General features: G+C 37.6%; 2 protein-coding genes across 5 annotated transcripts in view; both read right to left on the bottom strand.

Moving 5' to 3' along the window:
• Nucleotides 1-854, bottom strand: part of LOC136838340 (uncharacterized) — a 77,972-nt gene extending 77,118 nt beyond the window's left edge. For both annotated transcript variants that reach the window (XR_010852945.1, XM_067103254.1), the window contains exon 1: nucleotides 86-854. Coding sequence is in view for 1 of the 2 variants with exons in the window: in XM_067103254.1 (XP_066959355.1) it covers nucleotides 86-347 (262 nt within the window). In the remaining variant the exon portion in view is untranslated. The remainder of the gene's footprint in view (nucleotides 1-85) is intronic.
• Nucleotides 855-2,303: 1,449 nt separating this feature from the next.
• Nucleotides 2,304-22,957, bottom strand: part of LOC136830584 (RING finger protein 145-like) — a 32,813-nt gene continuing 12,159 nt past the window's right edge. The window contains exons 3-6 of one of the 3 annotated variants that reach the window (XM_067090132.1): nucleotides 21,826-22,001; nucleotides 14,566-14,724; nucleotides 9,215-10,911; nucleotides 2,304-7,531 (exon numbers count right to left, since the gene is read on the bottom strand). In XM_067090132.1, coding sequence (XP_066946233.1) covers nucleotides 9,232-10,911; nucleotides 14,566-14,724; nucleotides 21,826-22,001 — 2,015 coding nt within the window. In that variant the 3' untranslated portion in view covers nucleotides 2,304-7,531; nucleotides 9,215-9,231. Of the gene's footprint in view, nucleotides 10,912-14,565; nucleotides 14,725-21,825; nucleotides 22,002-22,957 lie in introns of all 3 variants that reach the window. The other 2 variants (XM_067090124.1, XM_067090141.1) reach the window with 2 other exon arrangements.

Below are 22,957 nucleotides of genomic sequence, written 5' to 3'. Positions count from 1 at the left end.
ATATATATATATATATATATATATATATATATATATTAAACACACGGTGTGTATATTAAACAACAAGACTGACTAAATAACTCACCTCTGTTTGTATGTATTACAAATTTACTGCTTGTCCCGTTCGGTATGCTCCCCATTTGCACTAATATATTGTTGCAGTCTCCTTTTCCACTGGTCGAAGGCATGGATGAAATCAGTTTCTGTCGTACACCCTTGATATCGAAAAACACAACGAGCATGGCTTTGAGTTTTGACTTGTTTTGACGAGCTTTCTTCATTCTTGGTGATGACGGAGTTTTCCAGTGCATTGTCTGTCTTTTGGTTTCAGGATCATGCTGGAACATCTAGGTTTCGTCACAAGCGATTACTTCATGAAACAGATTTGGATCTGCGTCAAGTTGCTGTAGAATGTCAACACAACACTCCTTGCGACGTTCTTCTTGCTCTGGTGTGAGAACCCTTGGGACCATCTTCGCACAAACTTTCTTCACGTTAAGATTCTCGCGCAAAATTTCCCGTGCGGTGTCTTGTTAATTTTTCACAGATTCAGCTATCATTCGAACACTGAGTCGGCTGTCTTTTCGAACAATCTGACTGATTTTTTCTACGTTTTCTTCGTTTCTCGAAGTGTAAGGTCGTCCAGAGCGTTCATCTTTGAGAATCCTCACGTCCCTCGCTGAATCTTTTGCGCCGCTCAAACACACGTGCACGAGACAGGAAGTCATTCCCATAAGCTGTACTAAGCATTCGAAAACATTGTTGGTTTTGTGCAAATTTACTAAAAATTTCAAATTGTCATGTTGTTCAACTTTTAAACATAGGCCTACTACAGAAAAACACAACCAAACAAAATGGCGACTCACAATGAACTGAACATCATAGTGTTGCTGCTTATTATGCAGGTTCAGGCATGTTCAAAGTCACCACGCATCCAGTTATGACCAGTTCTGACTGCTTTGTTTACTAGGTGGAATCACAGTCTCGTTATTTAATAGACAAAAATCGTGTGTCTGTGTATATATATATATACAGTATGATTATATATATATACATATATATATGTATATATATATATATATATATATATATATATATATATATATATATATATATATATATATATATATATTAATAAAATAATAATGAACACATCACAATTTTATATCGTGATATCGTTATAATAGTTTAGTTCAAGAGCACGCATTGTTATTGAAAATTATTTGTATCAAATATTTTTGTTTTCCATTAGAAGAGTATGATTGGGATTTTAGTCATCAATTAGCATATTGCAGAATTTCACCAGATTTTCATAAGGGTCTGCTACTCTTACAAAATTAAGAGCAGCTGCCCTATGTCTTCCTGCTCCTATCTGTTTGTACTTACCTGTCTTACTATTTTTCTCTCCATCGTTGCCCATTTCCTTCCAGTTGTCCTCTGTTCTCTCTATCCTCACCCTCCAGTTCCCCTCAAACCATTTGTGCTTCTTCAACCTTTTTCACTTTCATCTCCACATCTATCTCTGCCTTTCCACACCTCAATCTATCTCAATGTCCGTGGTTATCTCATTCTCTTTCATTTTTCTGTTACCTTTCCTGTTCTCTCAAGCCAACTTTCTCTATTTCCCATTTACCTTTTTGCCTTTCTTCTGTGCCTCTTATTTCGTCTGCAATTCCCTCTTTATCTGTTACCTCATCCCAAATCTCTCTTTTGGCCACCATTCCCTCTCTGTGTGTGGCTCTCCATTTATCTCTGCTTCCTTGCCAACACATCCATCACAGAAAGTGAAAAAGATCTCTTTGCTTCCAAGCTATATAATAAAACTATAGACATTAAAACTGCATTATATAAATTGTAGTTCTACATAATATGTGAGGGCATCATAGTGGTCTGTCAAACAAAGAGAACCTGGGAATTTATTTCCACCATCAAGCTTAATTTTCCATAAAAGAAAAAAACTATAACTTCCCCACAACTCAAATTTTCAACCTCCCTTCAATAGCACGTGGATTAATACATTATGCTAAGTCACCAAGAGCAGCAAGATTATGGAGTCTTTACAGTACAGTATAGGGTAAAATTTAATGGTGCATAAAATTTCAAAGGATTTCTTTCTTCTAAGCCATATTGTGGCTGCACTGGCCTATATACAGCTTAAAAATGTTGAGCATTCATAAGTTAAAACATTGGCACTATAACTATCATATTCTTAAACAAAGAATAATGACCATAATTATATTACATTGTCTGTGTTACTACAATGCAAAGACCACTTCCTCCAAATAGGGTAAAAAAAGCAAAAAGAAATTCCAATGTAAAGCATTTAATCAGCATAGTTATAATTTTGTAAAACTAGGTAAACTATGAAATGATCTCTGATCACAGAATTCTTTGGCAGCAGTTCCTTAACACTACTATATTGTACACACAAATTACTTACAATAAAATGCAACAGCATTAAGAAAAGTAGAGAAAAATTATACACTAACCAATGAATCCAATCTTTTCTCTACAAAATAGCATGCAAAACAATGCATATTCCATATCAATGTAAATTAAACTCAGTAACAACACTCTTTAGTTGGAAGAACCAGGGCAATAGTATTGAACACAACAACCACCACACACAGACTTAATACTCTTCCTCTTTCAATACCCGTCTTCATTATCTGAATTAATCCTTATTCTATATACACCTCAGAAAGCTTTTAAAACATCATTCCATATGGAAAATACTCAAAAATTCCTACATTACAAAAAACTTTCTACCTCAAGCATGCACAGTGACTATTCATCAAGTCACTTTTCATCCTAAAAGTCTTTATCAAATGAAGTTTCCTTCAGTATATAAAATAATCAACATTTAATGTACTGGTGATTTTTTCAAATTCCTGGAAATATTCTTTAGGACACTTTATATGCAAACAAAATATTCTGACAAAAATCTTATTATCGAAAACAATAGTCCCACAAAAATTTAACTACATCACACACAAAAATAATTCCAACAACATCCACTTCTGAAGTGACTTCATCCAAATTTATAAAACATTCACCACTTTTTTCTAAGCTGCTTCTTGTGCATACAACTGGTGTGTGTGAAAGTGTGTGTGTGTGTGTGTAAAGAAAGGATACTCTAGCTCTTTCCAGCTTCTTCTTACAGTGTGGCACCAATAATAAATTTTCCTCAAGGTTATTTCAGCTTCTGAAAACTATATCTTAATGATGTCCTCATAATATTCTATTTACGAGACTTGATTAACAGGAAAGCAGTTTCACACACAATGATCGCAGGTACTTAATCATAAACAGGATTCTGATGTTCACAAGAAAATAAGTGGGAGGCTTCCTTTTTTTCACTTAAAAAAAATAGTCTAGTTGAAGAAAGTCATCCAATGTAAATTAAGTAAGACTAATGGCAGTTAATTTGGCTTATTTGTCCAGTCTTCTACCATAAAAGGTGCTAGCTCTACAAGTTACTTTGCAATGCTCAAGACACTGACACAGGCATGAACCCCAAACCTTCCTTATCTACTGTCAGAGAGGAAAACAAAGAAGAATAGTGTTAATGGACTTCTCTCTCCGGGTGATGAAAATATACATCTGCAACAGCTCATCAAAGGGTTAGGAAATAAGCAGGAGCAGGTTACATAATTTCAGACAAACTGGATAAAAATACTAGTCAAGGTGGATGACAGAGTACCTTTAGATACCTAATGCCCTATGCAAAACCCTTCAGTCTGGTACATGAGAGCGACATACAATCAAGAACCTTAGGAAGGCACAGCTCAAAATATAAATGATAAGGTTTGATAAACCTCATGAAGAGCAGGCAAAGAAAAGTACCATAAAGGAGACAAAGTTCAACACAGTACTTAACAGGGGCATGGGGAGAATAAAGTCTTCCACTGAGGTGAGTATCCTTCACTAGAGGAAACACCCTTACTAACTCTTACCACGTAGTGTCAGTTGCTCTGGCGAGCTGAAGAGTTGCACGAAAGACATCAATTAGAGGACTGAGAGGATACATCAAGTAATGTAAAAGGATTACATATATGGAGCAAATCTCATTCTGGTTGTATCCAGAAATGCTTAGATTCATGGATAGAGTGCACAGAGAATACAACACAAATGAAGTTGCAGAAAGATGGATCACAAGACAGGAAAATAGATTCAGATGGTTTGGATATGTAATGCTAAGGAGGTGAGAAGCAGTTAAAAAAGTAGTACATATGGAAGCAGCAAGACAGAGACTGTAGAAAGCCTAGACAATCGTGAAGAAAAGGCATAGATGAAACCCTGTACTTGACAGTTAATTAGGCAGAAAGTACTCAAGCTACGAAACAAAAGATGAAATTAATTTCAAATCTGCCCAATATGGGGAAAATCTGTTTTATAAATGTTATGGATGATGTTGATGTACAGCCATACATTTTAAAAACTCTATGCTGAGTCGGTACCTAGGCTGGAAGTAACATTCTTCTCTTCAATACACTATAATAGTTCAACTGGAGACTACTACGCTGGTAGTAAGAAGTTCACTTGAAATACCTTAGGGTATCTCAAGGGTGTCTGGTATCCTGACATTCCAAAATAAATGGTAAAAACCTGGATGTGTTATGACACAATATGAATTTGTTTCAAAGGGCTGAATAATTGCTGATAACATTAACAGACCAGCCTTAATTGTTTTAGTATTGTCTAAGGGTTGCTGAAAAATTAATCTCTACATCGTTACATAAAAACACACTTGAGTGATGTTCCTATTTAAATATAACAACTTTCTTCCTTACAGCCAGTTTACGTAACAAAAAAAAAAGAAATAATTATAGTACATGTGAGTGATACTCCTTTATACCCAACTAATTACATCCAAGATACTAGTTAAAAGTCATCACGAGTGCAACCTTCTGCAATCCGTAACAAGGTCTTTCTATAAATAATTAAAACTGTTTCCATAATTCCCACCCTGAAAAAAAAAAATTATTTTCTCTGCGTGACAATTTCACTGAAATTAATTCCACAAAGTAATTATTTAATTTATTCTGATTCACATCTGCATTTAAAAGTAAATACTGCACTTCTCTGTAAGTAAAATTTTGGTGAGCTTTGAACCGATCTTAAAGTCTTGATATAAAGCAACAAAAGAAATAGACTCTTGCAGAATTAACCAAACTGTTTGAGAATGAGCAATCCATTAGAAAAACTGTGAAGAGGGAGGAAAAAGTTTTGTTGGTGTTGCTTCTTTCCCCCTCAAATGCAAGTTACTTCCACACTGAGGTATCAGTGTATAATGAAAATGGACAAGCTTTTAAATTTGTGGCTCAGAGACATAACCAGAAAACATGCTCCGGCAGACTGCAATACAGTATGTTGTATCAGAAAGCATTCAGCTGGTATAAGGACTCTCCTTAATTATCAGAAGAACCAAGTAACCGAAAAACCATTTACAGCAAGTAAAGGGTGGCACCATTCAATATTTAGCAGATATGAATTTAAATATGGGAAAATAATACAAAATCTATACCTCCCACTGGAGATGCCCCTACCAGATTTCCAACAAAGAAGAAGCTGACATAAAAAAAGGTTACCTTCCACAAGAAGAGTTCAACTGCAAGAAAATTAGGTTGTTCTAGTAAAGACAATGAATTAAACCTACCATATATTCACAAAAGTGCTAAAAGGTTCAAGGTAAGTAATATATTCACAAAAGTGCTAAAAGGTTCAAGGTAAGTAAGTATAGACTCACGATGGCACCACATGGCAATGCTACAGGGAAAACAGTGAAGTCAAGCATTGTCTTATAATTTAATGTCACAAACTTCAATTCACAAAGGTTTAAAATCTTAAAGGTGAAAAAAACAAAAAAAGTTGGGATACGAACTTCTGCAAATTAAAAAAATGTACTCGGCTATCCAGAATCTATTAAACAATCTACTGTATATTTTTATCTCCCAATATGACATTTTTTGCAGCAGATTCTTAATGAGAGCATAATCTACCGTGCCAATACGTATGGCTGCCTGTTTGACAGCAAATGATTAGCAAATGTGCTGACTAACTTCGAGATACTAGCTGGCTAGAAGTCAGTTCCTCAACGCAGATGTAACAAGTCATTAAAGCTACAATAGATCAATTAAAACCATGTAAGGCAAATAATGGGCAGAACCCTTTATGGAGTGAAAGTCATAAATAACTTTAGCAGCTTCCTGGGAATAGTGGAAAAGTTTATGAAATTCTTTGGGCAGAAAGATAAACTACCAGAGATTAATTTGCTACAATAATAATTGAGGAAGTGATTTGCTACAATAATAAATGAGGAAGTGGACAAACATACTGATGGCCATAAAGATACTTCCACACATGACAAACCAGAAAATTTATTAATCATCAACGGAAGGGGTGAAGAGAAAAAAATCGTATGATAAAAAAGAAAGGTGGAAATTATAGAAATCTGCCAAATTATTTCAGAAAATAATGGAACACAATGCTTTTACAGAACATACCCTAATTTCACCCATAAAATCACCAAAGAATTACAACTGCAATAACAGTTTGACATACTAAAAGGACAGGAAGAAAACTTCCTATCAAGATGTTTTTTCTGAAATGAACCTGTGTTCCTCCTGGTACACCAAAATCTATTTCAACAGAAGCAACTCCAATTTCATCTGCAACTCCAAGCATCCAAGAATCTGCTTTAACAGAAGAAACTTTCATCTGTTACTTGTGACATTCCACAATCTCCTGTGAGACGTTCTCCAGTGCTTTCTGTTCCAAGCTCATTCAAAGCGGATAAACCTTCCAATGACATAGCGTCGGAAGATCAGTAGTCAAACAAGCTACAGCACAATGCCCATGACTTTATCTCATTCGGCACATATAATTTCAATTCTTATCGCAAAATGAACATAAAAGAATGCGAGTATGTATATAAAATACTTTTTTCAACAGAGAGAGAGAGAGAGAGAGAGAGAGAGAGAGAGAGAGAGAGAGAACATTTACACACAGTAGTGTCATTTGTAATCCAAATGGAAAATATTAAAATTTGTGAAGCGAGAAAAAGAATTGATCACTGCTTCCATCTTTCTTGTTGTTGATCACAATTATTATCAGTATCATTATCATTATTTGCAATAACAATACTTATTATATAAAGTACTGTACTGAACACGTAATGATAATGCACAATAAAACCAGTACAAATTATAATTATGCAGAATACTGCACAGCAAATAAAGTTTAGTGATATGTGTTGAGAGAGAGAGAGAGAGAGAGAGAGAGAGAGAGAGAGAGAGAGAGAGAGAGAGAGAGAGAGAGAGAGAGAGAGAGAGAGAGAGTGCTTATTTTATTCTAGATTTTGTTCATGAAGTACATAATATCACTTTGTTAATTATTTTTATTGAGGTGTTAATATATAAAATTTTGAAAACCTGTATCATATTACAGGTACTTAACTCAAAAACATATACTGTACTTACATGGGATTTCCTACCATCAAACATCTGCCCTGGTGCTTGGAACCAATTTACTGCAGGTAATAAGGGAAAAATGTGAAGTTAGAATTCATATCTTCTCATCTGACCATCAAACAACAACCTAACACTAGACCAAATCTACAATAACTGTAGTACAGGTGTGTTTTGTTCTCCTGTTCAGAGTTCATGTTCTATCCACAATCTCTCACCCTCATAAAATGACCTTCGCGAAAACTTTCCTTTCAAAATGTCACAACATCCCAATTGCTTTTTCACTGTCACTGGAAATAACAGAGCACCAGTCTATGAAATTTCTACTTGAAGCATCTTTTCCATTTTGAAGTATCTTCAACTTAGTAAGAGAACAAACAGTTATGGTACATTATTGGCACTGCCTTTCTTCATACAAATACATTCTAAGGGAAACCTTGCCCTAAGTTGAAACCTGAACACCATTATGCATTGGACTACTGGTCCAGCTATTGAAAGAGATCTTCTCATCTTCTCCATTGTGATTATTTAGGCAACCTTCACTTAAACACTGTCAAGAGCCAATGTAAAAATCTTAATTTTTTGCTTCTAGATGGTAACACAAGTTAATTAAATTCATGTCACTTCATAAAACAACTGTTGGTTTTACATTTATAATAATTGTGTAGTTTTTTCACATCAAGCTTCTGACATAATGCTTTTAAATTCATTATTTCTGATACTGGCAAAGTGCAAACAAGATGAATACATATAATTTTGGCAAAATATAATGACAATTTAACAATAAAAGAGAAACTTTGCTTCTCCCTCTTTTAAAGCTCTCACCAAAACCAATACAGTTTCATTATAAGGAGGGTAATATTTACTGTAGTGGAGCAACTATATCATCCCATTTAGATTCACAATGTTATTTATTCTGATACGATGATCTTAAATACATACTATAACAATTTCAAACTTTATATTTACAACTCATGTTTAAAAATGAGAAGCTGTCACATATATATGTTGTCATCCTTCCTAAATACTTTAAACTACACAGAAAATTGAATAAGTCTCTTAAGCTATATTGACAAAGTTGAACACTTAATAGCTCCCTCATGACCAAAACCAAGCCATAAATACTAACTCACCAGTGACAGCTACTGCCTGAAACATTAAGCTGAAAGTCTGAATGTGGATAAAGATAGGAAAATAGCTTCACACAAGTAAAGAATAATACATTCACATTCAACTGTTCCAGTAAATTTCACTAGTATTTCCCAAACTACACCATAATAGTTTAATTTATGTAAAACAAAATTTCAAATATCTTTACACAAAAATATGAGACTAACTTGGATCATTACAATTCTTCATTTACAAGTACACTATACATCTGAGCATATTATCTTTCTCTTAAAGATATGTAAAAACCAAGTCCCCAAAATACAGGTATGACTCATTTTCTAAAATCCTCCCCTACATCAACAAAATTACATAACTTTAAATGTCAAAAGAGTAAGCAGCCTGATTTCAAAATACATAACAATACAACTGCCATAAAAATTACCTTAAAATTATGTAATTTCTGTAGTATGAAAATAAATACACTGACATTACTTATGGCAAAATTAGTACCATTGCCCAATGTAAATATAAAAAAATAATAACAGAATCAGCTCTTTGACAAGTTAGCTATAATTCTGATGGACTCTATATTACTCTGCATGATATCATGCAACACTACAATATACTGCATCTACCTGTATATCCTGGTATCCTATACATTTTGACTTCTTTGTGCTTCTACAACCTCTTCTCTAATATCATCTGCATTTGAGAATTCCTCTTCCTTTGCAGAATCTCTAGTGTCCTCATCATCTGTGTTAATGAGAGAAAGATCTTCATTATCCCCATCATCAGGGAGAGGAATATTAGCTCCAAGTTCTCTCTCTATTGAATCTGGAGAAGGTGGGGCACCAGCAACCGAATCTCCTTCAGAAGATGGTGTTTCTTCTTGTGTGGTATCAGTCTCTTTCAAAGTGATAGGAGCATGACACATTGGACACTTGTCTTGCACATATAACCATTTCCTAAGGCATGGACCATGGAAGAAATGATAGCAATGAGTAATTCGAGCTGATGTCATATCTGCATAACATATAGCACACACATCATTATAGGCTTCCAGCTGTTCTGGAGATGCTTCAGGTAAAGCTGATATCTTCTTGGCAGCTTCCAAACGTGACAAGAAACTTTTCCAACCTTGTTGTAAGCGTTGCCAAACATTAAAGTAAAAATGGATAAGCAAAACTACAGCATTAATCCATGACCACATGCCTGTTATGCATTCTTTCACTCCTGCCCCCACAACAAATACTGCTACTATAAATTCAAAAACTCGTGTTGTTGCTCTAGTGTAATAAACTAGGTCATCTAAACCAGGCCACGGCTGGGCACATACAGCATCCCATGTAAGAAGTACATAAATAGCCAAAAGACCTAACACTTGAACAGATGTCATAATGCTTGTAGAAACAACAAGCAACAGCCAAAAATCTTGTTCAAAAATGAGAGTAAACATATACACCATGTACAAGGGAAGAATTAAGAGCAGCAAACATGCAGAAACAGCTCTAGCATGTCTTGACAGGGAAGCAACACCTTGAGCACTGAGTGCAAGGACTACAGGCTCAACTAGTTCATACATACTCTGAACTAAAGACGTTACAACAATAAGCAGGATAATAGCAAACACTGCCAAACGTTCACGCATTTCCATGCTAAGTAAGGAGGTCTGTACAGCTAACAGTGCCATTGTAACCCCTTCGGTCCACCCTGAGTGGACCAAATCATCTGGGAGGGGAGCTGCTCCTGGTCCAGCTGTATAAGCCCTGGTTAAGGACAAAATCATTCGTGAAGCATAAGAAACAGCAACACACGTACCCGCCAACATAAGAGGAGTGTAACAAACCTCTGCTGCGCTCTGAACGATCACCAGATACCACATTTCACCTGGAGCCCCACTCCCAACAGATGACACTGAGGACCCAGCCCTTCCTACCACTGGAGATGACACCCCCGACACAACACCACTTATTGAAGTTGCTGCATGTGACCCTGATTTTGGAGCAACAGCAGTATTATATGAAGGTAGATAATGGTTGTATAGCTGTGTTGAAAACAGCACAAGCCAAAACAAAAGAAGCTGTATGGGCACAAATAGTCTACTCCAAATAGTTACAACCACACCAATTGGCCCAAAGAACTCAACCATTTCTACAAGCGAAGTATACATATTTTTCAAAAACCTAAATACATGAGGAACACAAAGAAATATATACTGCACTGTTAAAAAAATTACAAAACACGAAGCAAAGTTATGTGTCAAATGAAGTTCTGTAACTGGGAAACCTGCCAGTCGTGCAAACACGGGAACCAGGTAAACCAACAACAGGATCTGAAAGTACAAGTAATATATTACATGTCTGAATTTTGCTTTAATATCTTATATACAAAATAAAATGCAAATTTGCATAAATGCACACACAAAAGCTATGCCTCTTAATAGAATGCTGTCCAAAACCATGGTTCAATTTGCAGAAATTAACAAAACTTTTATGTCACAAACATTAATGTGTACCTAAAAACAAAGTCTTAAAGGTTTAAATACAATTTTTATCCATTAAATATACGGTATCCTCTTTTGCACATACTTTTTGTCATATTGTGTAACAATAACCTGAATTAAGGCAATATTTCATGATAAAATTCTGCATAATTTGCATCTGTCAACAACCTTACGTAGCAATACAGTATATAGAGAAGTTAAATAAAAATTTTTGCAAATGAAAGCCATTATTCTTATATATGACAGATTATCAGTTACCAAATAAACAAAAAAGTGTAAAATGTGGCAAATCATTACTAATGCATACGATAGGGGATTCAAACACATTTATGCTGGAGTAATAAATATCTTTTAGGAACACAACCAATACTAAAAACAAGAGAATCCAAGCAAAGAAAATAGTGAAATTATTTTCAGTTTTATATGGAATTCTACTTAGTTTATATGTAATATTTTATCCAAATCTGTTGTAATTTCCTAGTTATGCAATTTTCTCTACCATCTCCACAAACTGGAACCTATGAGTATTTGGTTAGTACAAAATTGTTTGTTACAATTAATTACAATTACCCATTTTAAAAGAATAACATTAAAATTCTAAACAACAACAACATAAACTTTTGAACTTGAAGGCTTGTCAGCATTCATTATTTTTGGTGGCAAGGTACTACTGACATTTTCTTAGATGGTTTATTACCATTTTCTTCATAGTCCATCTGTTTAATGCTTTCATGGTTAGTACTCTAGATTCCTCAGATTGTAAAGTATCTTTCTTGCTGAATTTTTAGTTTTTGCTTATAATTCATGATAATTTTCTATGCTACTTCTTCAAACTTTTGGTCACCTATCATTTTATCTGTAAATTTCTTGGAGGGGTCACTGAAAACCCCAACCTTTCAACTCCAATTTTGCTTCTCTTGAAAGAACATGACTTTCAACTACAATTCTGCTTCTCTTAAGTTTATACCTGTTCTATCTTGAAAGGTCATGACTTTCAACTCTGGTAAGATCCTGTCATTACTATATATACATATATAATGCACATTCTTTAAATGTAGTAGTATATTGTGTTTTTGGCCACCACTGATGCATTTTGGTGGATCATGATTCAACACCATGGTCTGATCACTTGAGCTGCAGGCTGTGCATTTTGGGTCATTGTTAAAATTTGTTGCAGTAAGCTCATATCTGCTAGTTTCTTGTATTGAAAGGGATTTTGGAACATATGATTTCCCTATTTTGCCCTAATACAGTGCTCTGCACTTCTACCTGCACTACATCCTTTATCAGGCCTTCTTCAGTGTAACTGAGTATATGTGCCAAATTGCAACAAATATTAAAAGTGTGAACAAAACAAAACAGGTGCAAATGGACAGGTAGAAATTTTAAACTTTATGTCATTAGTCATATGGGATACTGCCTTTAATTACACACTTCACCATGTCAGATTTGGTAACCACTGAACTTAATTTCCTAGGGTAGTAAAATGATGTATCAGAGAGAGAGAGAGAGAGAGAGAGAGAGAGAGAGAGAGAGAGAGAGAGAGAGAGAGAGAGAGAGAGAGAGAGAGAGAGAGAGAGAGAGATGACCACTGCATGGTGTAATCATTAAGTTTTACTTTATGTACTATAGTCTTACTGCATGATTGTTATTTTTCAATCATTATTCTATGGTACCTGTATACCATATATACTATACAGTGCAAAGAAAATGGAAGCCATACAAAATGTAAATATCAAGGGTTTACTGAGAGTGAAGTGAGCTAGCATCATAACCGAGAGTGAAGTGAGCTAGCATCATACTTAAGTACAGAGTACCATTAGGCAATCTTGGTAATTTTTTATTTTTATTTTCTTGTTATATTTGTGCATACATAGCACTCCTTATAAGGTTATATATTACATAAAATACAGTATAATACCTTTGCATATCTTGTATTTGTTGATATAATTACCTGATCGTGAATACAGTATATAGTTTTAGTACGAATAGGCCACTCTGACAGTTCTTGGATAATAATGTGTCAGATTTTTATCTGCACTGTGCTTTAATACAAGTATACTAATTTTAGAAAGACAAAATGAATATATCAATTCTTGTTTCTTTTTCTTTGCAACTCTTCATGTAATGGTACATTTTCTTAGGCTAGCTAGGGTTACGGTAGGATTTTATGGTAGCCTAGAGGTACTACAGCCTACGCTAGCCTAGTCACTATTCCCTGTTCCTCATCTGAGATGTATTTGCAATCCCCTTGGATGTCTTAGCACAAATGATCAAGAGGCTACTGTATACTGATTTTTGGGGGGAAGTTTTGCCAAGTGAATTTTGTTTTTGCTAGGTGTGTCGTTTATAATTTCATTTTCAATGTCACCATATTTGTCTTGTACAGAATCTAATACTGCTGGCATTTTGATCCATTCTGCATCTCTTGATAATATCACTGCTGCTTCATTTTCAATGCCACCATATTTGTCTTGTAGGAAATCTAATATTGCTGATATTTTGATCCATTCTTCATCTCTTGATAAAATTACTGTCCCTTGTATGCTGTTCAGGGTGTCAAGACTACTATCTTTGACACTTACATTATGTATTTTATAAACTGCCATATGGTTTCCAGACTGGTTTTTAGTTACAGCTTTAGCATACCACTTGTTTTCTTTTATTTGTAAAAAAGATATTTCCTTTGGTGGACATCTTGACAGGACATAATTTTAAAGTCTGGGTGCAGTTGTTTTGGTGTTTTTTTTACAATAGGCAACTTGGACCAAGTTTCCCTCCCAAAAATTGTGTTGAACTATGATTAAATACTGCAGCTATGCTGATGTACAGATAAAAAGTATATTTTCATATTGCAAAAAGGAAAAAAGTTAGGAAAATTATTGACAAACAAAAAAGAAAAGCCATTTTCTCTCTTAATTGCCTCTGTTATACTATATACAGTTGTCACATCTGTCCAAATGGAATGTAGTGAAAGCAGAGGCACTCATTGTAGGACAGGAGATAGAGCCCTCCTGTCCTGGTCCTTTATATTCTATCACTGTGTCAACGAGCGCTATTCTGGCTGAGACCTACTATTAGAGAATTCTTTGTAACTGGTTGGTCAGTCTCATTCCCTACATCAAAACCTGTTATTTATGAAATAGTTTTACTCAATATTAATGAATTGTCATTTAAAACCAAGCATAAGGTTAAATGCAGCAAAACTACTCTGGTAACTGAACACACTAACTTCGTCCTTTATGCATATTTAACCGTGTTATTCTACAATAGGACAAAATTAAAACAAGCTAAAGCAGCATGTCATAATGAATAAACTTCTTTTAAAACTCAAGTTTCGAATTTAACTACTGGTATCACAAAAACAATTACAAAACACCCTTGGTTTATGCAGTGCATATACCGTTTATGCAAGTGGCTATTTCTTACCCACAATTACAGGAAAAAATATATGTAAGTGACTCTTTTCCCTACAGGACTTACCTTGTCTTTGTTACATTCTAAATCTAGGAAGAAAGTTACAAATGTTGCCACTAATGTGTGGAATACAATTGCAGCAACTTGTTGTCTTAAAAACAGGGTTTCCATATCATTATGAGGATCAAAAAGCGATTTTTGAAGCATCAACATATTGGAGAAACCCTGAAATAAAAATATCAGTTCATTGAATGTCTTCAAAAGCACAGCAATACACCATTCATCACACAGTAAGTGAGCACAAAATTAAAAGGAATAAATTTTACAAACTACCAGTGGCAACAGAAATAATTTAAATTTATATATAAAAAGAATTTTTCATACAAACCCATTAGTCATAATTTCCCAGACCCATAACCATTGAAGTATTACATGCTGAAGAAGAACACCCAGATAGCATACTGAGTGACTGTATGCACATGCATGCCTTTGACTCATTGGTAGGAACTGCTCACCTAATTCTCTAATAAGAAACTCGTAACACAACTGAAGTTAAAGGATTAAGAGAAGGGTACATTAAGATGATTGGGTTATGGTAGCTAGAGAGATATTGCGTTAAAAAGCCAACGAAGTGGCTTCTACCCGTACTTCATGTGCTTTTACCTTTAACAACGGTAAATTATTCTCCTGAATTCCCAAGTGAGACTCTACAATAATGTCTACCAAAAAGAAAGATAGCATTCTTGGAGAGAAGACGTAAAGGGTTCTTGACAGAACACCAGAGGTTACGAGAATTCCCTCTGATATTCTTGGGTCTCTCGATGTAAAATCTTAATGATCTCGGTTAAGACAGGTGCTCATTTTTGATTAAGAAGCCTAAAATATAAGAGCAAATAGCTGTCTTTTGCACAAAAGCAACTTGTTTGTCCAGGGCTTGTAACTCGCTGACTCTTTCGCTGTGGCTAAAGCAATTAAGAAAAGTGTCTTTCTAGTCAGATCCCTAAAGGATGACATCTGCATAGGTTCAAAAGGTAGGCCTGACAACCAATGTAGGAATACGTCTAGGTTCCAAGACACTGGCTGCTGAGACTTCCATTCCTGGTGTCAAAAGACTTGACTAAGTCTGAAATGTCCAGGTCTGAGGAAATGTTCACACCTCTATGCTTGAATACTAATGAGTTCAGCATGGATCTGTAATCCTTTATCGTAAACGTCGAAAGGCCTCTTGAAGATCCAAGGTAAAGTAAAAATTTGGCTAGTTGGGCTGCAGAGGTAGAATTAGACGAGATGCTATGTTCTTTATCCAGTCTCCTCAAAACTGCCCACTTAGCCTGGTAGTGCTTTGAAGAGTTGCGTCTACATTTTGCGATAGCATTCGCAAGTCTTCTTGAAAATCCTTTGCTCTAACAAGCTTCCTGACAGTTTAAAGCTTGTCAGCATGAGAGTGGACAAACCTTGATGATATCTGTTGAAGTGAGGTTGCCTGAGAAGATCTTTCCTCTGTGGGAGGAGCCATGGAAAGTCCAGAAGGTCTGGAAACCACTTCTTTTGAGGCTAAAAGGGAGCTACTAGGATCATCGACGCATGATGAAGTCTTAAATTTGTTGATCATATCTCTTACTAGAATGAATGGAGGGAAGGCATACGTTTTCCATGTGTGACCAATCCTGAAGTATCGCCTCCGTTGCCCAAGTCTGAAGGTCTGGCGTCAAAGAGCAATGCAGGGGGAGGCGATGGATCCTGGACACTGCAAACAAGGCTACCGAAGGTGTTCCCACCGTTTCAACAGGTTGGTGCACACCTGTGGATTCAGCGACCATTCCATGGGTAGAACCCGTTTGCAACGGCTCAATTCGTCCACTAATGCGCTTGACTTGCTCTGAACACAGCAGGTGAGAATCTGTGTGTTGTTGTCGTGCGCCCAAAGAAAGAGATCCTTGGCTAACTCGCACAGTGACAGAGAGTGAGTGCCTCTTTGGTTTCGAATATAAGCCAGAGCCGTCGTGTTGTTGGAATGAACCACAATCACTGAGACTCGAGTTACTGCAGCAAAATGTTGAAGAGCCAGGTGAATCTCTTTCAACTCCTACAGATTTATGTATAGTTTCCTCTTTTGAGTGGTCTGGTAAAACTAAGGTAAACTTTTTTTTTTTTTGTAGGGACCACTTCCCTTACACTTCCAATCGTCCTAGTGTCACTCCCCAGCCTAGGTCCAATGTGTTGGAGAATAGTGAAAGGTTTGGGTTCGGACGACATAGGGACTTCAATGAGAGGAACCATCCTTCTACGAGCCACCACTGAAGATCTCTTATTTCCTGTGTGATGGAGAATACGAAGGAATCTGAAAGAATCTTCTTGTTCCAACTGACCTTCAGAAAGAACTGCAAAGGCCACGCATGCAGTATCCCCAAAGGAATGAGCATCTCTATGGAGGTGACAGGCCGCAGCAGACTCATCCAGTCATTGGCTGAGCAGGTCTGAAGACTCAGAAAATTACGGACTTCTTGGGTGCATGATAGTATTCTCTTCTCTAATGGAAAAACCCGAAAAATTTGAGAGTCTACCTTCATCCCCAAATAGACTATCGTCAGAGAAGGGACTCGTTGGGACTTTTCCTGCCCAACTCCTGGGCTAACTGAAGGGTTCTGAGAGGGTCCTCCGTGCACTTCTTCTGGGATGATGAACATAGGGCCAGTCATCTAGAAATAGACAAACTTTCACGCCCATTAGCCATGGTGAAGACTTGAGGGGCTGTTGACAACCCGAAGCATAGGGCCCGAAATTGGAAACCTTTGTCCTGAGAGCGAACCATAGGAATTTCCTGGAATCCAGTGTACTGGGTATGAAAGTAAGCATCTCTCATGTATATTGAGACCATCCTATCTTCTTGGGAAATTGCAGCAAGAACTGAGCTGTTCGTCTGCATCCTGAACTTTGTGGTTTGGACGAAGATGTTCAGACCACTAACATCCAGGACCGGCCTCCAACCCCCAAGAGGTTTTGGGGACAACAAAGAGGGGAATGCAAAACATCCCCAATGATAAGTCTTCTATATCTTCTATAGCTCTCTTGTGGAGAAGACCTGTGACTTACTTTTTTTTTTTTTTTGAAGGGAACCTGTAGTAAACATGGTTCTATCGATCTGGCCTCTCGTTGTCTCCAGAAGTGCGGGAGTCTGGCGCCCACAGGTAGATGGAGGACCGAAGTCTCACTTGCTAGAGACTGGTCTAGCAGAGGACTTCTTGCTGATAGGGCGAACTGATCTGGAATTTGTGTGTGGGCACAGGAAAGCTCTTCCACTGTTACCTCAAAAGAGCCGTGGCTGGAGAGGAGAGAGAGGCCGAGGATTAAATGAAACAGCAGGTGTTCGGTTAGACTCCATCATTCGCTTGGACAACTGCGCAAGCAAGTCATGAGTAGCCTTTTGCAATTTCCGTAGCTACCCGCTCTAATGTCATTCGAGGAAAAAAGGCTGGTTTGTACAGATGAGCGAAATGAAGAGCAGATCTCTGAGATGGTGTCACTCCTTTAGTGGTGAAAGAACACCCCAGGTCTCTTCTCTTCAGTACTGTATACATGACAAAAAAAGAGCAGCTAACTCCTTTGCCCCATCTCGAGTCGCCTTGTCCGCACACGACAGGACTCCCAGCCAGTCTGCATGTACGAATATAGCAGAAACTTCCAAGGAAGGAGCTTCCCCGGTTGTATAGAATACATACCTCCTTTTGGAAATCTGAGAAGGAGAACAAAATACAGCTTTGCCCAACTCCCTCTTCTCAGACAGCCAAGAGTCGATCCCCAACAACACTTTCTTGGACGAAATAGAGGACCATCTATGGGAGTCTAGTGGTACTCAAGGATTCACATAACAAGAACGCTGATCCGGGGGAAGAAGGGGCCGCAGTGGAGAAATATGTCAGGAAGCAGAACAGAAAATAATTCAATAATGAGCTGATGAAGGCTGTTCTGGTTCAGGTTCCTCCTCTGCTGAAGATGCAGCGGAAAGTGCCAAATCTTGATGTGGTTCTTCTGGTTTCAAAGACGAAGGTTCTTCAACAGTTCCAGGATGTTGTCCAAACACTGGTGAATGGGAAGCAAAGAAGAGTCTTGGGGTGCTGATGTACTTGCAGACTTCGTGCGATCAGCGACAGGTGAAGAGGATGGGGCCTTGGGGGATCTGTGACACAGAAGGGACCGAAACAGGTTGACCTGCAGCAATAGGGATGTCTGAATCTGGAGTCTCAGACTCATATCCCAATGCTGGAGAGCTGGGAGCCAACGGGATGTCTGGAGCTACAGCGCGAACTGAACCTGCAGCAGACTTATGAGCCACTGGGAGCTCGAATCTAATGGGAGGAGATCCCAAAGTGCGCTTATGAGCCAATTGGCGCTTGGGAGCCAATTGGCGCTTGGGAGCCTATGGGCGTTTGGGAGCCTATGGGCGCATGGGAGCCTATGGGCGCATGGGAGCCTATGGGCGCTTACGAGCCAGTGGGAGCTTGGTGTCCAAAGGGAACGCTCTGTCGTCCCAATAGCTGCAAGAGGGCTCTTGATCCTTATGGAGCTTGCGAGGTACCACCGTATGCACTTCCGCAACATGCCTCTTCAAAGGCCTAGAAGACTCCTGAAAACGTTGACCGTGTGTCCTTTGGGTTCGGAATCTGAACCACTGGAAGATAAGGTGTGATCCAATTGGACACCTTTCGAGCGTTTGGTTGCCGAAACCTGGGAAACAGCAACAGGTTTGGGTGAGAAAGCAACTACTCGTGGGCAAACCCCACCGACCTCCCTTGGACTTACAGTTTGCCTTCTCCCAGGTGTAGGGGAGTCTGACAGTGACCGACTTGCGGTCTGCCTCCTCCCAGGTGCAGGGGAGTCTGACAGTGACCGAATTTAGGAGATCCGTAAGACTCCTTTCCAGTGGCTGTCTGTCAATACCTGGGACCAGCAACAGGCTCGACTGAGGAAGCAACTACTCATGGGCAAACCTCACCAACCTCTGTTGGACTTACAGTTTGCCTCCCCCCTGGTGCAGGAGTTTGGCGGGGACCTCCATCTAGGAACATCGGTAAGACGAGTAGCCACCCCCTCCACAACACTAACCCGGGTGCAGGCACTAGCACTTGCACTGACAGTTGCACTATGATCCTATCTGAGCAACAGTACTTACTAAAACATTGAATTTCTTATCCATCCAAGCTTCGAGACTGGCAATGGCACTGGGTTCAGAGGGAAGGGAGCCAGGTAACGGAATTGTAGGGAGAGCGAGAGAAGTAGGAATCAGGGAACGAGAAGCAAAGGTGTAGAAAATGCCGGTTTAGGGGTAGAGGACACAGAGGCTCTAGCCTCAGCTCTAGCAGCCACTTTAATAAGCCTAGCTTTCTCTTATTTATCCACATGATTGGTCAACACTTTCCATTTACTTACAGCCCAATCCTTACATTCATCATGAGTCAAGTCGGGGAACATACCTGTCCACGGCAGTGAAAACAAACAGAATGTTCGTCAAATTTAAATGAAGTTAAATCTAGTATTACAGCCTTTGCTGCAATACCGGTTACTGGTCACACTCACTCTGACATAATAGTCCAAAAAATTGCTAAGCTAAGCTAAGCTAAGCTAAGCTAAGCTAAGCTATGAAAATATAGCTCAGAGGCTACCAAATGAAAGAATACTTCACTAAATCCTTCGATAGACAACCAAACCATCTGGTGAAACTACCCCTGAATTAACAAAACACTGCTGCTGAACGACCGATGTTCGGTCAACAGCAGAAATAAACTGAGCTCTTTAGCTACGTTGTACCTATTCTTCCCCAAAAGTGGGTGGGGCACTTACCTGCACCAAAACAAAAGAGCGCTACCACGAATTTTCAATTCTTACGCTGCCGTTTAAAGTAGAAACTATAGCTATGTAATTACTTGGTAAGTGTCATATAGGCCTATAAAAATAAGTATTACAGTACAATAACTGATAGATACTGCTTAGTCTTTCAATTTATAAAAAAAAAAAAACACTGTTCTGCCTGAACTTATTTATAGCTAAAATTTATGCATATTCACAAACTGTATGCTGTTTACCTGGTCATAAAACATAAGTATCAAATTATTTTACTGCAAAAGGTATTAAAACAAGTATTACATTCTCTGTGAGAAAAACACTCACATTATAAAAAAATATTAGTGTATTATATACAACTGGAGCAGTATAATTAAGATACGCATGAAGGTCGAGAATCACAGTATCTGAATTCAAAAGAAAAATATTACTGAAAACAAAGCATTATAAATTTTAAGAGTATAATTAAGCAGAGCCTTGAAACACTATGTCATTTGTTTGCTGTGCATGACATCAAACACACAGGGAGTGACAATTTTCTATGAGGAATTACCTTTACAGTCTGAATTACTTTCCACCCGACAGAGTCTTCTTTTTGAATTTCTCAAGTGCTTGGAGATTAGCCTAGCTTCTGTAAAGCAATGGGTTTGTGTACAAAACCACATTTTTACATCCAATTTTCTCTTTATGGGGTTAGATATCCAATGAGTTCTCTCCACTCTATTACATATTTCATCTACTTTCTGCCTGAATTCCCATCTGATACAAGTCTCTCCGATGATATTTCAGGCTTTGCCAATTTGTCAGGGTCTTGCCACTACCATATCAATCACATATTGACTCTTCTCACTTTCTCATACCCACCTCAGTCTGCAGCTTCTGGACACCAAACCTCTTTGCCACTTGCTACATCTACATTGTGATACAATCTTGCCGCTGCACACTGTCTCCTTATCTTTTCATATTCTCCGACGCACCTTGCACATACATTGTTAAAAGTTTACTCAGTTTGCCAACAGGATATTCTTATTTACAAGAAGCCTGGCAACCTCTCCACTAGCAATTGCTGCAGCAATTCTTACTGCCCTCTCTTGTCTCTTTAGCATCTGTACTCTACTGCAACAGAAATATCTTATGCATTTTGCCTTGGTACTCCCAAATACTCTCTATAAAAACACAAAATGGTAAAAACTCTTCTTTGTATATTTCTCCCGAAATTTTCTTGTAAAAAAGGGTAATCTGTGTGGTTGACAGCAAACTTAATACTTATAATTTTGATGTTTTTTCTCTCCCACTCCTCCAACACCTTCTCCAGCCTTCATAGCATGATCCAGCACTTCCACTCCTCTATTTTCTTCACATTGCCAAACTGCTAAGCTTCTCAAGAGAAAAAATAAATAAAAAATTAGCAGTATAACAAGAGAAAAAAATAAAAGAATGACTTACAAGGTGGAACGACTGTCCTTTCAGTTGTGTCTAAATACTCACCTGAAAGCTTACTGTGCCATAGTCTGGCCACTGACTGACAAGGCGTTTCTCCCCCTCAATATAATAATTTGAAAAGGTGTCAGCGGCTGCTAATACAGCTATAGTGAGGTAGTGCATATACAACATAACCAGCTGTTCCAGAGGTAGTAACAGCACCAACACACCTTGGATCACCGCTGTAAAACAACATACATTAACAAAAAATTAAATATATGGCAAACATGACTATGAAAACCATATTACTTAACTGCATATCTTCAACTGACGGCTACAATTAAATTTTAGAAGTGACAAAACTAGATACATAAAATGAAAATACAGATAACTTTATTTGCACAGGTCCTAATTTCCTCACATTAACACAGGTATGAAGAGGAAGAAGCTGAGCAAAATTTCCCATGCTGCTGCTGACTAGTATCCAACAAAACAGCAGATTCCATTGCCTCTGAACTCAACTCCCCCTATTATACCATAGTTTCGTACATACGTGATAGGAAATGTGGGAGTTGTTGCCTGAGCCAGCAGCAAAAATTGGGAGGAGCACAAAGGGAATGAAGGTAAGGTGATAATAACAGACCATGAAAAGTTGTTTTTTTCTTGTACTGTGTTATTAATGATGTTCACATGATAATATTTCTTATCAGAACCCAAAAAACAAGAGCAGTTCCCACGTCTCACACCCTAACCCAATATTACCATGGATTCTCATGGGGAAATTATGATCTGTTTACGCTATTCCAAAAGATCTGTTTACACTATTTCAACATATGCATCCTTAGGAATGTATTCCCTACGTAAATGGAGTTATATGTAATACTATACTGAAATATATATATGAAACCTTTGAAGAAGCATATATGCAATGTAAGTCAACTTGTGTAAGGTCCCTTTCATATTTTACACATCAATTAGCACTTTAATAGTAATGGCAACACTTTTATATACAGGAAACTGGCAAATATAAACTTTTAAACCTTCCACAGTTCAACATCTAGCTGTCCAGTGAAGAGATGTGGCTTTCAACCTAATGAGTGTGAGTAGATTCTCTACCTGTCTTTGAAAATGCCCTCCTTATAGCTTCATCTTTCTCACAGTGCAATTATCTAGTTTCTTTCTACTGAAGTTGATCACT

The sequence above is a fragment of the Macrobrachium rosenbergii genome, chromosome 4, assembly GCF_040412425.1.
Source record: "Macrobrachium rosenbergii isolate ZJJX-2024 chromosome 4, ASM4041242v1, whole genome shotgun sequence".
NCBI lineage: Eukaryota > Metazoa > Arthropoda > Malacostraca > Decapoda > Palaemonidae > Macrobrachium > Macrobrachium rosenbergii.
This window is presented reverse-complemented; position numbering and strand designations above follow the sequence as displayed.